This window comes from Mastigoproctus giganteus, chromosome 6, assembly GCF_048544385.1.
Source record: "Mastigoproctus giganteus isolate SK-2022 chromosome 6, ASM4854438v1, whole genome shotgun sequence".
Classification (NCBI taxonomy): Eukaryota; Metazoa; Arthropoda; class Arachnida; order Uropygi; family Thelyphonidae; genus Mastigoproctus; species Mastigoproctus giganteus.
This window is the reverse complement of record NC_143580.1, coordinates 75,413,035-75,435,261: the sequence shown is the minus strand read 5'-3', so window position 1 is coordinate 75,435,261 and position 22,227 is coordinate 75,413,035. Positions and strand designations below refer to the sequence as shown.

The following is a 22,227-nucleotide window of genomic DNA, read 5'->3' as shown; positions in this document are numbered from 1 at the left end:
ACATTTGTCAATGTTAAACTTCAATTGCCACCCCATCCCATCTGCTCAACTTTTCTAGATCCTGTTGCAGCAGCGTACTGTCACTAGTGTCCTTAACAACCCTGCCAACTTTTGTATTATCTGCAAACTTGGACATTAAGCTTGATATACCATCATCAATATCATTTATAAATACAGAAAACAACAATGGACCCAATTCTGAGCCCTGGGGCACTCCACTAATAACATTAATCCACGAAGAGCAGTGTCCATTCATTACCACTCTGTCTTCTCCCACTCAATAATCCCTTTATCCACAGTGGCAACTTGCCCTTAATGTCACACTGCTTCAATTTGTACAGCAGTCTTCCATGTCCAACAGTATCAAAAGACTTCCTAAGAACCAAGTATATGATATCAAAATTATTTTTTGCATCCAGTTCCTTTGTGACCACATCATAGTAACCAATCAAATTGGTCAGACAAGACTTGCCTTAACAAATCCATGCTGTGTCTGAACTATAACTGAAGTCTTGTCTAGATAATCCTGCAGTGCTTCTTTGACCCATGTTTCCATTAGTTTTCTCCGGAACAGAAGTTCAACTAACAGGTCTATAATTACTTTTGCCACCCTTTGATCCTCCTTTGCAAATTGGAGTCACATTTGAACAAGTCCAGTCCATGGGTACTTCCCCTGAGTTCAAAGAAGCTCTCATAATTATGGCTAAGGGTTTGCTTACTTCCTTTGCTGCCTCCTGTAATATATCTGGATAGATCCCATCCACTCCAGGTGCTTTCTTATGTTTATCTTCAACAGTTTCTGCTCCACTTTGCTCTCGGTCATTACAAAATCGTTTAGGTCACTGCCAGAGTTTAATACACTTTTGGCATTCCCCTACCTGAATAACTCGTCGTGTGTAAATATAGATTACAAATACTCATTCAGTTCGCTAGCTACTTGAGCAGGATCATCAACAGTTGAACCATTGATATCAAATGGAACGATCTGATTCATCCTCTTCCTTCTAGAGTTTACATAAGTAAAGAACTCTTTGCTGTTTTTCTTTGCATTCTTTGCCAAAGATTTCTCGTAGTCTGCCTAGCTTCCTTTGTGACTTGATTACAGACCAGCTTATATCTACCATAGGCTGCTGTGTCACCTGTTAATTTGTATGTATCCCATGCATTTTTCTTCTCTGCCACATGTCTCAATCGTTCATCTGATATCCATTTAGGCCTAAACCTTGAACAATATTTCTTAGTTGGTATGAAAAGCCTAGTAGCTTCCAAGATTAATTTATTTGAATGCTTCCCATTTAGAATTTGCTGTTGGTAACATCATCAATTGATCCCACTGTATAGAATTGAAAAACTGTCTCAGACCAGTGTAGTCACCTTTACCAAAGCAAACACCCTTCTCTTTACCCCGGATGGTAGTTACCTTTCTGAGTAAATCCCACATCAGCACACTGTGATCACTGCCGCCTAGTGGTTCCTTTATCCGCATATTCTTAATGCATGAAAATCATTACCGATAATCAGATAAAGAGTATTACTCCGTCTAGTTGCCTCCTGAACATGCTGCTGTAGAAAGCAATCAACAATAAATCCACAAAAGCCTTGTTAATGTGTGATTGACCAACACACAAGTTCCATTCAATATCTGGGAAATTAAAATCCTCGTTATAAGACAATCTGATTTATTGGCCCACTATTTCTCTGTACAGTTGTTCATTATACTCATCCAAGTCATTAAGCGTATAACATACTCCTGCTCTCAATTTTGCTTTGTCAGTGTTTATGTCACATCCAAACTGACTGAACACTGCACTGTCCACCCATATCAACTGGCTGCACTTCCTCAGATTTTGTGTTTCTTAACTAAAAGCATAACCCCTCTTCCCTTCCTATCCTGTCTATCCTTTCTTTACACATTGTACTCCCCAAATTCTAATTCTGCTTTGAAGAGGATGTCTTGTTTCTGTATTACTGGGGACTTCTCAATGAGAGTGAAACAAGCCGTCAATACGTGGAGCGTCTAATCTTTCTGTTGGGCTAATGTGAAAATGTTTCTTGTGTTAATTTTCTGTTTCCAGGGAGGAATACTGAGATTGGAAAATAGGATGGCTGTAGAGATAGTAAATAGGTGATTCGAGATCCTGTTCAGCCATTCAAGAGCCAGCATTCAATATGTAGGAAAGCTTTCAGGTTGCTCAGTGGGGCAGAGGACCAAATGAATAGGAAAGCATATAATGAAGCATATAATGGTATGGGAAGTATACATTTCAAGATATACTTTTTAACAAGATCTGGGTTTCTAATGCCGATTAACTTCTATATGGCAGCCCAGAGCGCTGCACATGTTTTTGCATTGATGTAATCAAAGTGTTCAGAGATTGTTAGTCCCTCGTCCCATTTTAGGCCAATGTCTACGTGCGATTTAAACTTTGGACCATCGCACCCGCTCACCAGCATAGAGATATTGTTTCTGCTCTTTTTCTTTGTAATTGTCATCTGGGCAGATTTGCTTGAGTTTCAATGTAGTCCAATACAGTCGAGATAATACTCGAGTTCATTTATTGTGTTATTGGCTTGTTAATTTGTTTTCTTAACTTGTAGATCTTTAGATTTGACGAAGAATTTCAGGTCATCAGCATATGTAATAAAGTCAGCTTTATGGGATACAAAAAATGGTTCCAGCTGCAGCAAATAAAAGTGAGGAGATAATGCCTCCCTGCGAAATGGAGTAATGGGCAATAAAATCGTCATTAGAAATTATAAGGCGTCTTTTCTTCAGAATTTTAAATAAAATATTCAGGAAGATTGCCTTGTATTTTGAAGCAGTAAGATAAAATTTATTCCAGAGCCGTTATGAGATATTGTCAAAAGTTGCGGATATGTCAAGGAAGATAATATCGAGCTGTTCTTTATAGTTGAGAGCGTTCTGCATCCGGAAAAGGGTCTCAAGGAGATTTGTGACTTGATCTTTCAGATAAGACATAGTGTAGGTGCAGAGGACGATGCCCGAAGCAGTGTTGGGTGAGGGCTGAGAGAAGAGTCTTCTCAAAAATTTTCAAGAGGGTGAAACTTATGGCTATGGGTCTGTAGTCTTTGGCGTTTTTATTTTTTGTTTCTTTATTTTGGGAATGGGCCTGATTATGTAGATGTTCCATATACAGGGGAGAGTACCTTTTTTGAATGATTTCATTGAAGGTGAGATGCAACACCTCAATAATGTAAGGGCTGCTGATTTTTGCCACGAAAAGAGGGACGTTATCAGGACCAACAGTTGCTTTATTAGGAAGTTCATTTATGGCTTTCATGAGGTTTTCTTTGGTAATTGTAATGATTGTTAGAGGTGTCTTTCTTAGTAAGTTTCAGATAGGTTTTTCATTTTCTGCAATTCGGTGAAGGAGGTCAGTTATTCTCTTTCTGTACCTGTGCTTCCTGTACATCTTATACATGTGCACATTGGCAGCATCTGAACTCCAGTTGAACTCCGCATTGGTACACTGTGATGAATGCAGAACTCTATAAAAGGCTAGACGTGTGTAATGTTATTATGTTTCTGCAGTGTTTATGTGTGTATATGTTGTTTAGTTGTTTCTTTCCACTTTGCCACCAAGAAGGCGAACACCTGGAAAGCGTGCCCAGTGTCCGTCTACCAAGAGGTACGCCACAACTAAGCACGAATCGTAACGAACCTACAAACACGTACTGAATGCCCAAAGCGAGTTTGAAATCGTTCAAAGAATTCTATGTTGGTAAGCTGCACCAGCACACACAGAGATTCACAGTCACGATCATTCCCTTTCACTGAGCAGACAGCACAATAGTAAACGAATAAAATAGCATAAGTGAAAAAAAAAGTGGATTGCAGATATACGTCTGTTAAAAATCTGCGTGAAGCATTCATGAAAAGCAACAAAAATATAGTTCATGAAGTTATCAGTACGACAGACAAGGCAACAGGATTATGTACAATTTGATTGCTTGCATTAACATTGGGGTGAAGGTCTTTCTACAATTAAAAACAGCACTGCAGAAGGTCTGGAAATTATTGATAGAAGAAATGAGTAATTCCTCACATCCAGGAGGCAAGTTGCCTTTAGAGCTGATCTTAGGTCGTCACTAAGGTGACATTCAAAAAGGATGTGAAAAGAGTATTCAGGTAGATAGTATTAGAAATTCTAAACTGGTAAAGTTTTTCGCATTAAGCGAACCATGTTCAGTTAGTATATAGGAGGTAAACAGTGAGGGTGAAAACCATTTTTAAGTATATAATGTAAGTAGTATAGTTACGTTTGAAGCAAAAAAATGGACCGGTACATTTGCATGGTCCATTGGTTTTTTTTTGTTTCTTGTATGAAGGCGATCCTGAGCCAGACCATGACAAACCTGCAATGTGTATGTAAAGGTACTGTATCCGGCAAAGCCAATCAGTGAAGTGGTGAACTCTCTGCGTAGTGTGTGATATTGGATGTTGTTGTTTGCGTTAACATGTGTATGTGTATCCTGTCTATGGAAGCTCACAGAAATAATCTATCTCCACCTAGTATAACTGTGCTGGATTTACAAAACTCTGTAAAACGGGCCTGACGTGAACGTATTTGTGTTAACAGCGCATATTATGCCTGTTTTATTCTGACCCTCACACCTTTAGCTGCCATGTTCGCGTTACCAGGCGATATATAATGCACTGTCAAGAGCGGATGCCAAGTCAGCTGCCTGCTCTGATATCTCCATCTGATGTACAGTACATCGAATAGTACTGTACAAAGTACATCAGATGGGGGTTACTGCTCTAAAGTGCTCTGGACTGCTTCACATTTTATCCTACAATCAATTGTGTTAACGCGACTGGCCTGTTCGCCCGAATGAGCCATTGTAATCATCTCTGTTTATCCATTGTCGGTTTGGCACCACAGCTTTTGTGGCGCCAAAAAACAGTAATGTAATGTCCTGAACACTAGTTTGGTAATAATGCTTTTGTGTAATTCTATCCTGGTGGGTAGTACAGTTGATGCGATCACCGTCCGTCCCAGACCAGGTGAGAAAGACTTGAATTCGAATCCCGTTATTGACACGAGAAATTTTTATCCGTCTTTTCACAACTTGGCTGAGTTAATCAGTTTCAAGAATATAGCACAAAATACCCCATCATACGGGCTTTTCAAAAATTTTAGAAATTCCTTCTATGAGACATTTAAGTAATAAATTAAGTAAGTAAAAATTTAAGTAATCCATTTATTAGTGCAAAAGGGAAAATCATAAGATCTGCATCCCAAAGAGAATATTGGTCAAATTATTAAAATACATTGAATTATTCACCCAGAGATCAATATCCGGATTCTTGGCAAACACTAGATCGCAATTAGTTTTTTACTAGTTTAATAACAAATTGAATTATACACAGTCTGATCATTTAATTCCCAGAACGGCAGCGCACCTTACAGCCACTCAAGTGTCGGCGGACTGCCAGTAGATAGCAAGACAGGCTCAAGAATAAGCTGACACATTTACAAGTTTTGACATGTTCGGTAGTTGTAAAGTGGCCCAAAGTTACGTATTGCAAGTGTGAACTATTTTGTAAGCTGCATAATGAAAGATTGGAAGAATCTTCCATTATGAACAATTCCCTCCCATCCAATTATCGTTCCTTTGCACTTCTGCTCTTTCTAAATTAAGGAAGAAATCTATTAACATCCGACACCTAACTCCTTTTATTTTACTATAAAATTATAGCGAAATTTCATTTTAAAGTTACAGTACAGATATAATTTTAAAGATCTTTAACTTTTATCAAAAAAATAATAAAATAATAATAATTATCAACAGTCAGGGGTATATAAATTACATTTTAAAAAATAGATAATATTCAAGTGTCTAAAAGGTGTTGCAAATTTATGAATGTAGTAAAAGTTGTCTGTTCCAAAAGTACAATGGAAAACTACAAGCAAAATACGAGGGCTGTTCAATAAAGAATGATCATATTTTTTTCACAACATACCTTTATTAATCATCCAAATTTTTATGGTCCTTTTTAGAGTAATCCCCATTTGATGAAATTCACTTACTCCAACGTTTCTGCTATTCTTCAAAAACATGATGGAATTCATTTTTTGACATGCCTTTGAGAATCGCCTCCGATGTCTCTAGAACTTCTGATGACTGGAAACATTTTCTTTGCAGCTCCTTCTTTAACTTTGGAAATAAAAAAAAATCTCAGATTGTGCAAGGTCAGGGCTGTAGGCCGAATGAAAAACACATTTGACATTAATGCTGGCTAAGTAATCGAAAGTATGACAGTATCAGCAATATGAAGTTTCGCATGGTGAATCAGCATCCACCCACCTGCATGGTTGTGGTCGTTTGCGACGAATATTATACCCGGAAAGTGCAGTACAGTTCTGTAGTAAAGTCCCGTGGCACAACACGTTGGTAAACCATTTATTGAACGTGAAAAAAAAGGAGATGACCATAACCTTCCTTGCAGAAGCCACAACTTTTGCCTTTATCGGTGTCGGCAATGATGCAGACTTCCAAAAAGAGCTTTGTTGCTTACTCTGTGGGTAGAAATGATGAACTCATGTCTCATCCGCGGTTATGACCTTGTGCAGAACCTCGCCATCTTCAGTAACCATCAATTGCAGCTCCTGATAAACCTTGCTGTTGCTCAGGTGTGAGTAGTCTTGGAACCCAGCGTTCACAAACACATGTCATATCGAGGGTTTAGTGTCAAACACATGTCATATAGAGGGTTTAGTGTTAACTACAAAACCATTTTGTAGTTGATGTTTCTGTAATTAACCAAAAAAAGTCATTTGACATTTTCTTGGTTTACCGGAAATGTACTTACAGCCAGTGCTGTAGTCGTAAAATTAGCAGAAGGTATAGTATACTCTGTGAATGTTACTTATGCAGAGAGTATACTGTGTTTATTAATCGAATTACAGCTGGGTATACGATATTCACCTAAAAAAATCCAGAGGGTATACTCCATATACCCTCTGGATTTTTTGTAGTTAACGTTGTTTGACACTAAACCCTCAATACGGTCATGGAAAATACAGTGCATGCTTCATACTGATATTATCAACATCTCTGCCAGTTGCCTTACTGTTATACGACAATCTTCTCTTACGATTACAAAGCAATATTTATGGTTTCTGTGGTGACAGCAGTGGTTGGAGCTCCAGGATCGTCGATTTTTGTAATTGAATCGCGTCCATCTTTAAACGTTCTAAACCACCTGCGAGCTGTTATATGGAAGCGCAAATTCACCATAAGCCTCTTTTAACTTTCGATGTTTTCTTGAGACGGAAACAAAATTTGAGAGCAAAATACTGTTCCTCGCGTTTCACGTCCATTGTTACGTAAGCGAACCTCAAGGCATAAACTTAACCGACCGCCAAGATCACATCGTGCGCACGAGTCAACTGCTCAGTTTTTATGTGATGCAGCTTGGTCTGTCTTAAATTCCCCAGCTCAGCTCGAAATAGCAAACAGTACGGTTGTTCATGACAAATTATGATCATTCTTTATTGAACAGTCCTCTTATATACAATGAAATGCAAAATAAAGTATAACGCGCCTTGCCGTATCTCGATGCCGTTCAAGATTAGTTCATGAATGTGAATGAAGAAAAGTTGGAATTTCAAGAACAGTGTTCCAGATTGTACCCTATGGAACACTTAAGTGATGAACTGGAACATCGGCAGTTCAACTGATCACTACTTCTTAGAACAATAGAGGATTATATCCGCTTCTATCTATTGTTCACCTATGGAACACCTACCCAGGAGGGTGGAGTGTGTTATAGCGGCAAAAGCGGAACTGACATACTATTGAAACTAGTTGCAGTGACGTGTGTGAAAACGATGTATATCCAGATACTTTTCGGAGGTAATTAAATGATTATGTCAGTGTTTAAATATTAAATATTGGTATTAACGGCTCCCAAGCTTGCGCTCATAACTTTATGCTATTTTGTCTGTAGAAGCATGTATTCGGCCAATTTTCGTGTTGTGCAGGCTGCAACAGAATAATTCACTGGAAACCCTACTTCCTCTCCTGAGATCGGCTAACTACAACTTCAATTAAGAGGACTTTAGAAATTCTTCCAATCGTCAACAGAAATCGAAATTAGACCTCTCCAAACGAGTGGAACACTGCAATGTGTAATAATCATGATATAAGTGTTTGTTTTATTGTTATATATACTTTATTATGTAAATTTTATAAACTATATTCTTGCTTAACTATATTATTACTTTATTTATTGGAGCTTTCTATTAGAAATTGAAACACTATGAAACGGTTTTTTAGACTTTGACAATCATTCAGTGTTTATTGAACGGCGAAAGAATGCTTTTAGGAATTTACTTTTCAAAACGTTAGACCTATATCCTAACATTTTTGCCTGAATGAATAACAATACGTTCGATATAAATTCCAATAACAATACGTTCGCTATAAATTCCAATAACAATACGTTCGCTATAAATTCCAATAACAATACGTTATCGGAATTTATATTGAACGTATCGAACTTATGGAATTTATATCGAACAAATATAAATTCCAATAACAATACTGGCCATGATTATTGTTCATATTACCGCAACGTTTTACAGAGATTCTGTATTCCATCCCAAAGACATTACGTGGAGATAGGCATACGCCTAGGAGCCACCATAGACGGGGAATACATACATACAATACGTTCGAGGAAAAAAAACCTAGAATATAATTAGTGAAAAGAAAAGTATTAAAGAAATTATTCATATTGGAATATATATTTAATTATTTATTTTAATTTTAAATTTGTGTCTAATGAAATTTAATTTAATTTAATTCCCAAACTATGAAAATATAATACGCATATGTATATATGCTTTATTTTTGTTGTTCGGCTTTTGACACATCAGCGTCTTAGATCATATTGCGCTGTGTATATTATATCTGCAAATTGTGTGTGTTCTGTGTTCGATTTGCCTGTTTACTCGACAGAAAACCGAGTTTCCGGAGGGGAGAAACCATGCTACCCTCGCCCGACACTGATTAACTCAGCCATGTTTTTTAAAAGTCTGAAAAATTCATTGAATCAGTGACGGGATTCGAACCAGGACATTTTCTAGCCGGTATGGGGAGGACGGGCATGTTTCTATGCATTCTATTTTCTGTTTTCACAGCGAGATATGACTTTTAAGAGCTTCTAATCGAGAAATTATTTCCATGTTAAAAATCTAACGTAAATCAATTAGTGATTTAGATTCTCATATATTTATAGTAAAGCGTATTAATTAAATTTAGTATGTTTATTTATAATAAATTTTAAAGGAGATTAAAATTTAGAGAATAAATGGCGTTAATATGTTTTCCATTTTCCCCTCCCAAATTGAATCCAGGTCTCTCTTCACCACTCTTCCATATAGATTGTTACTTACAAGGAAATGTTGCCATGATTTTTGTCCATATTACCACTCGTCGACATCTGCCTAGTATGGTTCATTAAAAGTCCACTAGGTGGTAGATGGTACACTTCTTGGCTACGCTGAATACCACTAGACCTAGGTTTCCTACCCTTGCCTTCTGGAATGGAAAAGAAAATACCATTTCACTTTTGATTACTAGTCTTACTTAAAGATGGAGTAAGTCTCACAAAGGGAAATCGTGGTGGCTGAAAAAAAAAATTCCGAGAAAACAAAATTGGAATTAATAGACTTAAAGGATGAATAGGAGTCACGAAGTTAGGTTAGTTGTGTGTTTCCTTGATTGTTCAATGACGAGGCATATTTATTTAATTTTTTTCACATTTTATAGTTTCCACTTTTACAGGCAGAAAATAATTTATATGAATGCTGACGAATTCTGGATTGTAAACTAAAGTATATACTAAATTTAAAATTCAATTAGATTTGGTAAAAATATTATTTTATGTTAGTAAGCTTACTAAGCGTTTAAGAAATGAAATGAATTTCATAATTTGCTCAAAAATGTTTTGAAGTAGTGGTTTAAGAACTTTTCATTGAGAATTATAATATAATGAAATAATATAGTTAAGTGATTTTTATAGTTGAAGATCCGCTGAGTTATCATAAAATAGGTCGATGTTTCATTTTGGTAATTATCAGTCTTAATGCACCATCATAACTTAAAAACCGTTTCTGTTTGGTTAGGATATTTGAATCGATTTGAGATACAATTTGCTCGTTAGGAAATGCGACGAAGACAGTGGTACTTTAGTTATTTAGTCTTTCGCAAAACAGAAACCGCTTCAAGGCTGTACCGATTGTTTTTATTATTTTAAAGATTATAGTATGATTATATAAGTATTACATAATCAGGTTCAAGAGACTGCTAGGCAGTTTTTAAGTAAGTGAAAAGAAATAATTGTCACGACAAGTAAAATCCGAACAGATTTATGAAATAAAATTATGTAATCTGAAAAAATCGATACAGATTAAACATACTGGAATGCTTTAAAATTCACGAAATGAAGTACAGGAAACGAAACCTAACAGGCATAATTATCCTATTTACTGATAGACGCATGACCTTCCAACACAGTCCTTTTTTAACAATCTGTTGTAATTTTAAATAATATTGTTTGGTTTCGATATCAGAAATGTCTGCTCGTATCAAAAATGTTTGCGTGCTTCTCCTTTTATTCGCAAAAAAATCCTCATTTTGCGATAATCAGAGAAAATTTTTCTGAGAATGAAATCATAAAGGCACATGATGCCACGGACTAACCAGAGGAGTTATTCTACACCCATGACCAAACAATTAAGAAAGGACCAGGCAACTAAACACTAAGCAAACCGAAAAAATCATAAAAAAAACACTAAACTTTAACATATATTAATCTTAACACTACAAATCGATATCAACAACCCCCTCACCCCACACAGGTAGGGGGTTGGGAAGGATGGGGAGGATAATCACCAACTTACATTAAGCTGTCACCACTCATGCTGCCCTCTCCATCCGACGAAACGCTACTGGAGGTCTTCAGCAGGTGTCGCACCTCATCAGGAAGAATTTCTTCGCTACGTTGGACACTGAAAGTGGAGGCTCGGTTGCGACGGAAACCTAAACGCTTTTTATGTCCTTAATGGTAAAACGATAGGGAAAGGAAAGGAAAAGGGGAAGGAAAGAAACGATCACACCACTGCACACCAGCGTTCGTCCCACTGGGATTTATCACACCATTGCAAATACATACATACAAACAGCATGCGCATGCAGAAACACATCTAATGCAAACTCATGCAGCTATTAATCGTGCCTCACATGGAATACATATTTTAATTGCAAATAAATACTCTTTCATTTTTAGTCAAAATCAGGTGAGGATTTCAAGTTGGCACATTCACCAAGTCACGTTAATTGGTGAGTTAGATGTAAAAATTCTTAGCAGATTCCTATTCGTAACATCAGAGATATCGCGTTTCATTTTATGTTATTTGTACCCGATTTATTTCGTTTTAAATATCTTTATTGTAGCAACAGTAACACTACTGATTGCTGTGATTATAATATGTGCTTTAGCATTATTTAAAAAATCCTGTGAAAGGAAATTATATTTATATTGTATTTTCCAGGCTGAATTTGAATTTCGTCTTATATTTTGAGACTTCGATCATTGTTTCATCACTTTTGTCTTCTTTCTTTAGAAGTCTGGTAATTAGGAATATAGTACGAGTTTTCCTAATTAATTAGAGAGCGTTGGTGTTAATAACTCAGCTTAACACAGGAACAGATTTTTAGAGGTAAAAATTGACTTTTTTTAATTACTGTATTTCTTATACGGATCATAATATATAGCACTTGGATAAAGCTAAATATACTGGAAACTGATACGTTTCTTTATACACCTCCGTATATTATATGCTCATCGAAACATTCATATGGCTAATATCCTTTTATTGAAAATATTATTACAGCTGCTTCTTCAGTTAAGAGTTTCAATTTTTAAGCGAAATGGCCGGGTAATTTTCAAGTTACGGTTATTTTCTCTTTATTTAAATGACTATTAACGTGACTTCGTGATTGAAAAGTATACAGGAAGATTTATTTAATAAATCTACATTATTGTAGATTTATTAAATAATAGAATAATTTATTAAAAAATAGAATTTTAAATTACGACCTATTCAATGTTAATTACTTCCATACTTTAGAATAGGCAGATTAAAATCTCACACTCCCAAGCTTTATATAATTGATTCTTTAAAATTAAACGAACTGATGTGATGTATTATTTTACTGTGTTTTTAATCCATTAATTTATGTCATTTTAACATGGAAGGGCATAAAAATTCAGTATACCTGCCAAGTACAAAATTCAGACAACTAAGTTCCAAGTTTCTTGGATGTAATCTTTTGAGCGTTTTTGATGCCGAAGCAGGATTATGAAAATGAATACATAAGTGAATGCGATAAAAACACTCTATGTTCGAATTTTGGAAACTGCTATAGAAACACACATATACGGTTATTTAAAAATTAGATTGCATTAAACACATTTGTATAATTCAAATATTTGATTCTTTGATTTTAGCTTCAAATACATAACACTTCACACATAAGGGTGATACAAGACAGAGGAGTGGGAAAACACGCATGCTTAACCATACCAGTTGTATCTTTTAATTATTTATGAATTTCAAATTTGAAATTCATGTTCTCAGAATAACATATTAATTGTTTAGTTATGGCTTTCCATCTTAATTTTTCAAGTTGTTTGTCTATTTATATTTAAGTTCAGCAATAGAAATGGAATCCTCAGACTTGGGTTGTCACTTGAAAATGTTACACGAAATTGATTTTTAAAATGACTCAGAGGTCAATTTAAAAATCAGATGCAGGACCCTTAAACCGAAAGTTAATAATTGTGATAAACTGGTGAATTGAATTGCAAAGACTTTCATTCTGCTGGATATTCCCATTGAATATTAACTAAATTGAACTGAATAAAAATTTAAAACAAACTTGTTTTTACTAAAATTGTACGCAGTATTTCGGCATTTGAAGGTTGGAATAAGAAAGGTTTAAATTTATATTAGCTTATAGTCAGCAGGCAAAAAAATACGAGGGGTGTTCAAAAAGTAGCGGCAACACTTCGTGTATTCGCACTCATGAGCAGGAATCACCTGGTGATTACGTATACAAGGAGACAAGCCAGTAACAGCACAGGGGTTCGTTAGCGTACGTAAATGAGAAAGTCTTTTGGCTAGACAGAGAATTGCTGCTTTAAATGCTCTGCGCTTTGTTTGTGAAGCAAGATTAACGCTTTTGGATAAAGACTGAAGTTACAGTGAAGTAGAAGCAAGCATGCGCGCATCATGCATTGCCCTGTCATTTTGTGACTAGGTTTGTAGGACTACGACGAAAGCGCCTCCATTTCCTGGAGCTATCGCCAATCGTCTTGCATGACAATGTGATCGGCGGCAGTGGTTACTTCTACGTCTCTTCCTGTTCTTCGGATATCAGCCCTTTTTACAAATGTTTCCAAAGTTGATAGAACCACTCAGAGATCAACGCTTTCAGAGAATACAACAAAAGGTATATTGCAAAACAGTTTATCTCTCGCTCCCTCGCCATTCTAAAGCTGACGATGTTATCAAGGTTGTCAAAAACGTAGTGACAATGGTGTTGTCTCTACTTTTTGAATTACCTTTGTATATGACTCGATTCCAGAAATATGCCAGTAAGTGGCAACTATAACGAAAAAGAAAAAAAAAAAAAAAAGAAAAAACTTTTTCCGAAGGTTGTTGAAAACGAGTTTCTCCATATTTGAAAATTCCATCACCTACATTCAAATTAATAACGCTGAAGTACGTATTCATATTTCATACCACAGATTCGATTCATCTTTTCTCTCTCTTAAATGCAGGAAAGCATTATTTGCCTTCTTTTGAGTTTGTATTTTTAAATTCGCTATAAAAACGTTTTCACCAAAGGAATAATGGCACAATCGATGTCCATGATCCTAGATGGCCATGAATTTCGAGTAAAATCCCTCACTTGGGTAAACTATAAGGGAGCTGAATTGCTCTACTTGTGTAATTAGCCTCGCAAATGGTTTCTTTATAATATATTATATTATCAGGTAAATAAGTAAAATAATTATTATTATCTTTTATGAAACCCCAAACACTAAAGGTATTAGAACCCGTAGTACTTAGTACGTGCATGGGCTGAAGGTTGAGAAGATAAAAGAAAATACTTGTTGACATTAGACTTGAATTTCTGTAGATTGTAATTTTCAGTAAAAACGTCTGAAGGAAGGTTTTCCAGAAAACAGAAGTTGAATGAATAAATGAGGAAGAGAAAAGGTTCGTTCTGTGAGTTTGAAGTTGGACAGGAAATGGATGTTGACTGGTTGTGGCACGGGTTCGGACTGCTTTGAGAGAGAGAGAGAGAAAGAAGAAAATTCCGTGCCCATGGAAGTATTTATAGAAAAGGCATGCAGCAGAAACACAACGTCTATGAGACAGAGAGTGGAGAGACTGCTAGAGATGAGTCATTAATTAGCCTAACTGCACTCTTACGAATGGAATCTAGAAGCCTGAGAGACGTTTTGAGGGCACCCCCTCCCCAGATGTGGGAACAATATTCCATGGGTAAGGCGGATTTTCAATTTGTACAGAGTGAACAGCTCTTTGGAAGAAAAGTAACGCCGAAAGCGAAAACTCAGTTTTTTATATCCACAGGAAGCAATATTCGCAATGTGCTTAAGTCAATAGACATTAGAAGTCATGGTAATCCTCAATAGAGATATATCAGCCTAGAAATCGGAGTGTCACCAAAGATAAGCATGGGAGCAGAAGAATCCTTTTTGCGAGATATAAGACAGGATTGAGTTTTATAAGGATTGAAATCAACTAAGTTATTTTTGCACAACTGGAGAATTACCTAGAGGTCAGCATTTAAGGAATTCGATATTCGGGAAGTTGAAACTGATTGTACAGGGCAAGGATTCTCAAACTGGAAGGTGGAATGCAATGTGCTATCATCAGCAAAGCTAGGGATAGGATTTCCGGTCAATGGGGAAAGTTAATTAATACAAAAGAGGAAAGAGTGGGAGAAAGAACTGAAGCTTGGGGAACACCAGAATTAGTGGAGAAGTTAGAAGACAGAGAGCTGTGTACCATCACACATAGTGAGCAGTCAGAGAGAGCAAACTGGATACCTAATTGCGAAAAACAGTTGGCAAAACCATAAGATGGAAGCTTATTTAGAAGATCTTTAAACCAAACACGATCGAAAGTCTTTGAAATGTCCAGAGAAACTGCTTGAGTTTCATCAAACTTTCCTCTTGAATTTGTCCACAAATCGGTAATATAAACCAAAATACTACCAATGGATCAATACTGATGGAATCCATACTGGCGATGATTGATTGATTGATCAAATGGAAGGTTTCTAGATAGTTTAAGAGTTCGCGGTTAAGTGATTTCTCCATTACTTTATAAAGAATAGAAGTAATGTGGGACAATTGAATGAGAGGGATTTGTCACCCTTTTTTAGGAACTGTATGGATATCAGCAAATTTAAACGCAGAAGGAAAAACACTTTTGGAATAAGAAAGCGAAAAATAGTGACACAGAAAAGGAGTAAGTCCAGTAGCAGAGATTTTGAGAACAAGTGGAGAAATAGCATCAGGACCTAGAGCTTTCTTAGTATTAATTTTGTTCAAAATCCTTCTCATATCCTTTTGACGAAAGACTATAGGAGGCATTGAACGGAGTGCACTGGGAATGGTAGGAGGTGGTTTAACAAGGTCATCCATACTCGTGTTGGTAGAAAGTACGATGCCAGCAAGTCCGCTTTATCTTTGACTGAAGCAGCAATAGAACCATCTGATTTTGATAGCGGTTGCAACAGAAATGGGGGAAAAGTTGCGGCCAGTAGTAAAGTAGTTTTGGCAAGAGACCAAAACGCTCGAATACAGTTTGGAAAAGAAGCAAGTTTTGTACTCTTAGCCTGTTCGAAATCTAGTTTGGACTGATTATTAACTGCTTTACAATCGTTGCAAGCTTTAGTGTAGGCAGAAAATGAATCTGGAGATTTGGATACAAGCCAATTACGATATCTTGAACAGCCTTTGCACATTTATTGAAAAGCCAAGGTTTAGATAATGGACGAGGTTTTAAGGTGGAATGTGGAGTTTCCTTCCTACAAGAATAATTTCACCGACACGATCCGAGCAAACATTGTCATCAGAAGATTTGAAACAGTAATCCGACCAAGGAAAAGAAAATAAATCTTACAGATTATTCCATTTTGAATTCCTGTAATGCCAAACAATACGAGGTTGAGAATCGCCACGAAAGAAAAGCTCCATTGGAGAAGAAGAGATCACCAAATTGTGATCTGAAGTGCGTAGAGGACCACTCACCTCGATAGTGTGCTTAGAAGTGTTGTTTGTGAGAAAAAGATCAAGCGTGTTGGCTTGATGGTTGGGATTGTCTAGTATTCTGGTAGGTAAATGAACAATCTGCGCAAGAGAAAGGTCTTAGCTTCTTGGACAGCTGGGTCTGTGTGATTAGAAACTGGAAGTCCGTTGGAGTTGAACATTAAACTCACCAAGGAAAATTACCTCACTTTTAGGAAAGTTAGACTCCAGAAAGTCAAGGTTTAAAGGAAAAAATCAAAGAGTTGCAAGTGATTAGTGCAATTGGGAGAACGCTAGAGGCAACAGATGCATTGGACAAAATGTGGTAGAGAGATTTTAAGCCATAGCAGATCGAAAAGACATGACTCCAATTTACTAAGTTTCTGACACGGAATCAGAACGGATATATGCACAAGTAGCACATTTGAAGTGAAAGGAATCATACAGGGAATAATTCGGATAACTGAGATGAGCAGTGGTTAAATCAACCGATTACTGTACTGGGATTCTGTCAGAAAAAATACAAAAGGTTTGGCAGACTAACTGGAAATTGACATAATTGTGTCAAACGAGAAAGTTTGTGTAGAAGGTTTAGATCTTTTCGCAAATAAGTTTGTTCTATTAATTTGAAAATTTATGATGTATTCAGTAGAAAGAGAAGGTGGTAGACATGCTGTACGAAATAATGAAATTTTTGCATTTGGTGTACACATGGCAAGAATACACCCAGCTCCTTGACATAATGTGGCCTCGACAATGTCCTCCCCCGCATAAATACTACTCGGACTCCCTCCAGTCAACTGTCAGAGTAAAGGCAGCAAGATTATACACTAGCTGATCTGAATGCCTCCTAGAAAGTTACAAATAGGTTTGGTCCGGTGGACTATCTAGCGGCCGGCTTGCGAATATCGTTTTAGTTGTATCCTTGAAATGTAAGGGAAATTTGGATCTCGCCCTGATGTCCATCATGACATCAATAACACTGTATGATGGAAGAGATGGGATAGTTCCGGAGCTTTACTCTGGTGACTAAACATGGGTTCCACCATTTCAGGCCGCCAGTGAGCAAAGTGGTGGTATTGCACCGGATGATGAGAGCCATCAGCTACCTCAGAGATGGGCAGCATTCTTTCGTGTGGTGTGTGCGCCACACCTCGTTCACTGCTTACTTTGGTTCGCACCTGGGTGGCCACCTCCAGTATATTAGGTACGCATTTCGGAACTTGCACTTGGGGGTTTATACCCAGAGTTACTAAAGTCCCATCATCGTGAAGGTGCAAGCAGAGGATTTTTCTGTTACAGACAGACGGGACTTCGCCGAAATTAGGTTCACATGATTTGAGCGTCACCCGAATATCAGTTCCATCAGGGTTTTAGACTCTCAGGTAGCAAGCCCTGTTTGGCATACCTGAGAGAATATCTGACAGCCTCAAGGATTTTCGTCAAGCCTTTCCTTATTAGTGAGGGCTATTAAAAAAAGTAAGTTATTTTTCCTCTAGTAATTTCTCTAATTTTTAAAGTATGAGTATTAATGTTATTATGTAAATATTAATGTTAACGTTTTTGGAAAGGTTTACCTACTCTGATATGATATGATTTTTAAGATTGACATTATAGGGACTGTTAATTAATTTATTACTGCTCTTGTAGATAGTTTTCGTGATATAATCTCGCACTGCCTGTAGAAAATTCCATTGGACCATTATCTGAATAAAATGGTTTCAACGTCATGTAGTAATTGTTCTTAACTAAATAAAACTGTCTCATAGTTAATATCGTGAGCACAGAGGTTTAACAGAGGACACATAGCAAATTCTTGCAGACCCCCAACTACATTTAGAAATGAAATTTTCAAAAGCTGACTAAGATGTTATGTTTCTTTCTGCAAGCGTAGAGTATATCAATACTTACAAATGCTACCTTTCACCAAATAAAAGGAAACCTGCCTCTAAATGAAATAATGAAATGAGTTAGCTTATGTATAAAATAATGTACAGGAGAATGACCGAAAGAAATTTTAAAGTGAAAAACTAAAAAGTGCCTATTGAGACGGTTTGTCTCGTTCACCAGCTTAAACTTCATCACAGACTGTAATGTTAAATTTAGAGAAAGGATAAAAATAAAGTCCGCGTAATAAAATGCTAATTACACTACAATTTTCGGTGATTTCCTATCTCCTTAAGGAAATAGTATAGGGGACACAGCCGCTGTTGATCGGCTGTGTCCCTATACTAAACCGACAATCAAGACTTGTTTATGTATCCCCCACACTGAAAAATCCTTGACCAACCAATACGTCATAACCATGAAATCAGTGAAAAACGCGGACACAAATGTAAATTACGCAATGGGTATTAAAATAGTAGAATGTACTATACTGTACTGTATTTATATTTCGGTTACATCGAAACACTACGTACTTTTCGTTCTTACCACGAGGGAATGAATGATTGGTGATTTTTTCTGTTGGCATTGGTGGTCGAATTTTTCAATTTATTTCTTCCTAGATACTTCCCTTTTCTTTTATATACAGTGCGTAACTTTCATTTGCATTTTATTAGGTGGACTTTATCCTTTCTTTAAATTTAGCAATACAGTTTGTGATAAACTTTAAAGAGATAAGCCAACAGGCACTTTTAGAGTTTATAATTTCTGAAATTTCTTCTAGTCATTCTTCTCTACTCGTATTTCGTACATAGGTTGACTCATTTTATTATTTCACTCATAGGTAAAGTGACCAGATCCTTAGCATTCCAATACGGGACATCTGGGGGGGGGATTTTTCAACCCACCCTAGAAATAATATACACATATGTTTTTTTATTTTTTTATATATAAAACATATTCACATACAAAATACAAATTAAATACATTGACATCTTTGAACTAAACTTATAAAATATAATATCAAACTTCTTTAAAAAAAAGAAAAAAAAAAATATATATATGGTTAGTTTCTTTCTGTGAAATAATAATAATACATACTTCCTTTAACAATAAAAACAAGAGAAATTAAATAATATAATTAAATATATATATATATATAATTAAATATATTTTCCGCTGAGTGAATTTTTCTTAATAATTCTTCATTATTTGCTATTTCTTCGTAAAATTCTTCACAAGAATTAGGAAAATTATTTACTATGGAAAAACTCTCCGTTGTACCATTGGTTACCGGCCATTGGTTTGCATTATGTCCCGGATTGGCTACATGCCCAATCCGGGACAGTTTGCAATTCGGGGAAAACGATTGAAATCCGCGACTGTCCCGCATAATCCGGGACGCTGGTCACTTTACTCATAGGTATTCCTTTCATTTTTAATTTTTATTTTCTCAAATTTAAGATAAAAAGCTCGGAACTTGTCAACAAGAAACATTGCTGATATTGGCAAACTCTGAGCAGGCAAATACAAACACATAGTCTAGCTGTCAAGGTGTTGTATGTGTGTTCGCCCTATTTGAGAATCTCTTGTGTATTGATGAGCATTAATTACTGCTCGCGTTTCTGTAAAGTTCTGGCTTTGAAATTTTTTATTGAGTTGTTAAATTAAATTAGAAATCAAACTACAGTAGTACATTAAAAGATATAATGTGTGATATATAATGTGTAATTATATCATACAGATATAAAGCTATTACGGTATTTTCGTTAGGTACCTTATATGCACTATTTAAGTGAAATATTTTAAACCTAAATTAACTACAAATGAAATTTGTTTCGTGGCCCTTTTCATTCTATTCTAGAAAATTCTCTTAAGTCAAACGCTAATACTTGTGCTTGCCTTTCAGTATATTAGGGAATAATTAGTGTTTGAAGAAATAAAACAAGATTAATCGTTAAATCAAAATATGAATTAAAGTGGTGTTATCAACTAATGATGCATATTAAATTAAGCAAGCACTTGAAGTGCGAACATTTCTGCTAAAAGCAAAAAATCAAGTTATACTTATGAGGTGCAAACTGTCATTTGTAACAAAGCACTTAAATTAAACCAACTTGATATGTTTAATAAACTTTTTTTTCACCCCGTAGCTGAGTTGATTAATACTTTAATTATTTAATTTCCAAAAAAAAAAGATGTTTAATTTGATGCATCACTTTGATTATGAAAAAAGTACAAACTTCCAGTTTGCTAGGATATCATGTACGAAATATATTTATATCGAGAAGTTTTTTGTGGTTTAATATATATATATATACAAATTAAACATTGATACATTTTCTATTATATTCTTTTAACAATGATCGTCAACCGATTTTGATTTCATTTCATGTGGTCTTGTGACAATAATATTGATACTGCTTTTGCGGTTTAAAAGTATTCTTACGTGTTATTATAAAATTAACACATGGCTCATTTAAGGTCTAATTTTTACCAGCCTCTGTTTGAGGAATGGACACAACTGACCATAGCGTTGAAAATAGTACTTTCCTTTGCGCCATGTTTTTTGCCTGGGGCGACCCATCTTACCATGAGTTTATATTCAACTCAATCGATATCCAAGTGTTGCACGCCACTGAACATCATAAACACAGATTATGATGTTCGGAAACATTTACTTTACATAATGGTAGGAAGTGGCTTTAATCACACGCTAATGGGGAATGCGAATCTTCCTGTAAGTTTCGCATAAGTAGATCGTTTTGGACATTTTAGTTTCTATTGCCACAAATCCTCATCAGCAGATGTTTTGTGGAGGATTTTGGGTAACAGAGAGATCATACAGATATAATGTGTGATATATAATGTGTAATTATATTATACATATATAAAGCTATTTCTTAACATCACCTAGAGCAAGTGTTCTTTCCTTCATAATCATCTAGCTAACACTTTGTTTGTACTGTATTACTTGGCGATATACATTGTTTTGTTTCCCTTCATCATACTTCACAAACATGAAGGGTCCTTCGGTAGACCGTTATAAAGCCAGTTAAAATTGTTAACTTTATCTTAGATGTGGTTCCTTTATTAATTTTTGTTCCTATTGCATAGTGAGGAATAACTATTCACTTTTTATGCCTATTGCATAGCAAGAAACACAGACTGAAATATTTGCCAATGCTTTTAGCAATTTGCTGTAGTGGTCAATGCAATGAAGTGTTGATTCAGTGCTAGACCTAAACAGAATTCTGTGATGTTCTGATTAATTCATATATATGGTAAAGTTGTCATATGTTGCTTTCCAGTCCTCGCTTGTAGCACAGTGGTTAAAATCATTGTTCTCCCATACCAGTGATATAGGAGAACCATTACGTTCTGAATCATCACATTGTTGTAACTTTGGTAACTACAATGTCTCAGACAGTTTTAAATTTTATGCAGTTGGACCATGGTAACGTATGGTTACCAATTTGGTTTGAGCGTGTAAGTGGAAAGGTATTTACTAGAAATCTCAGTTCCATTCAAAGAGTAATGCTCCTTAGGATGTGCATGGCATGCAGGACTGTATCGACCCCAGCTTTGCAGGTTGTGACTGGAAAATTGCCTATTGATCTGCATTTGGTGTATTGTGCATTGGCTTACTTCATCCGCCGTGGTATTCCCTGTTCTTTTCTGAATATTGAGGTGGACATCTTGGCAGATCCCAGGAAGGAAAGGGCAAGAATCTGAGATGCTTTAGTAAAAGTCTGGCAAGAGCATTGGAGTGTTTGTGATAAAGGGCAGATTACATAAAAAAATGATCTGGTTGAAGGAGATTTAGTTTTATTGGGAGATTCTATTGTTCGAGAAATGGGTAATATATATTGTAATAAAGATAGGTAGACAAGAATCAGGGTGTGTTTGTCGAGAACAACCGTTCATGTTACTAACAGGTTGTCATATTTTAAGGG

General features: G+C 36.0%; 1 protein-coding gene across 2 annotated transcripts in view; it reads right to left on the bottom strand.

Moving 5' to 3' along the window:
• Nucleotides 1-22,227, bottom strand: part of LOC150084414 (regulating synaptic membrane exocytosis protein 2-like) — a 547,165-nt gene that overhangs the window by 66,243 nt on the left and 458,695 nt on the right. The window contains exon 18 of one of the 2 annotated variants that reach the window (XM_090376052.1): nucleotides 10,938-11,094. The exons of the other annotated variant lie outside the window; for it this stretch is intronic. Coding sequence (XP_090232178.1) covers nucleotides 10,938-11,094 — 157 coding nt within the window. The remainder of the gene's footprint in view (nucleotides 1-10,937; nucleotides 11,095-22,227) is intronic. 2 annotated transcript variants of the gene reach the window in all.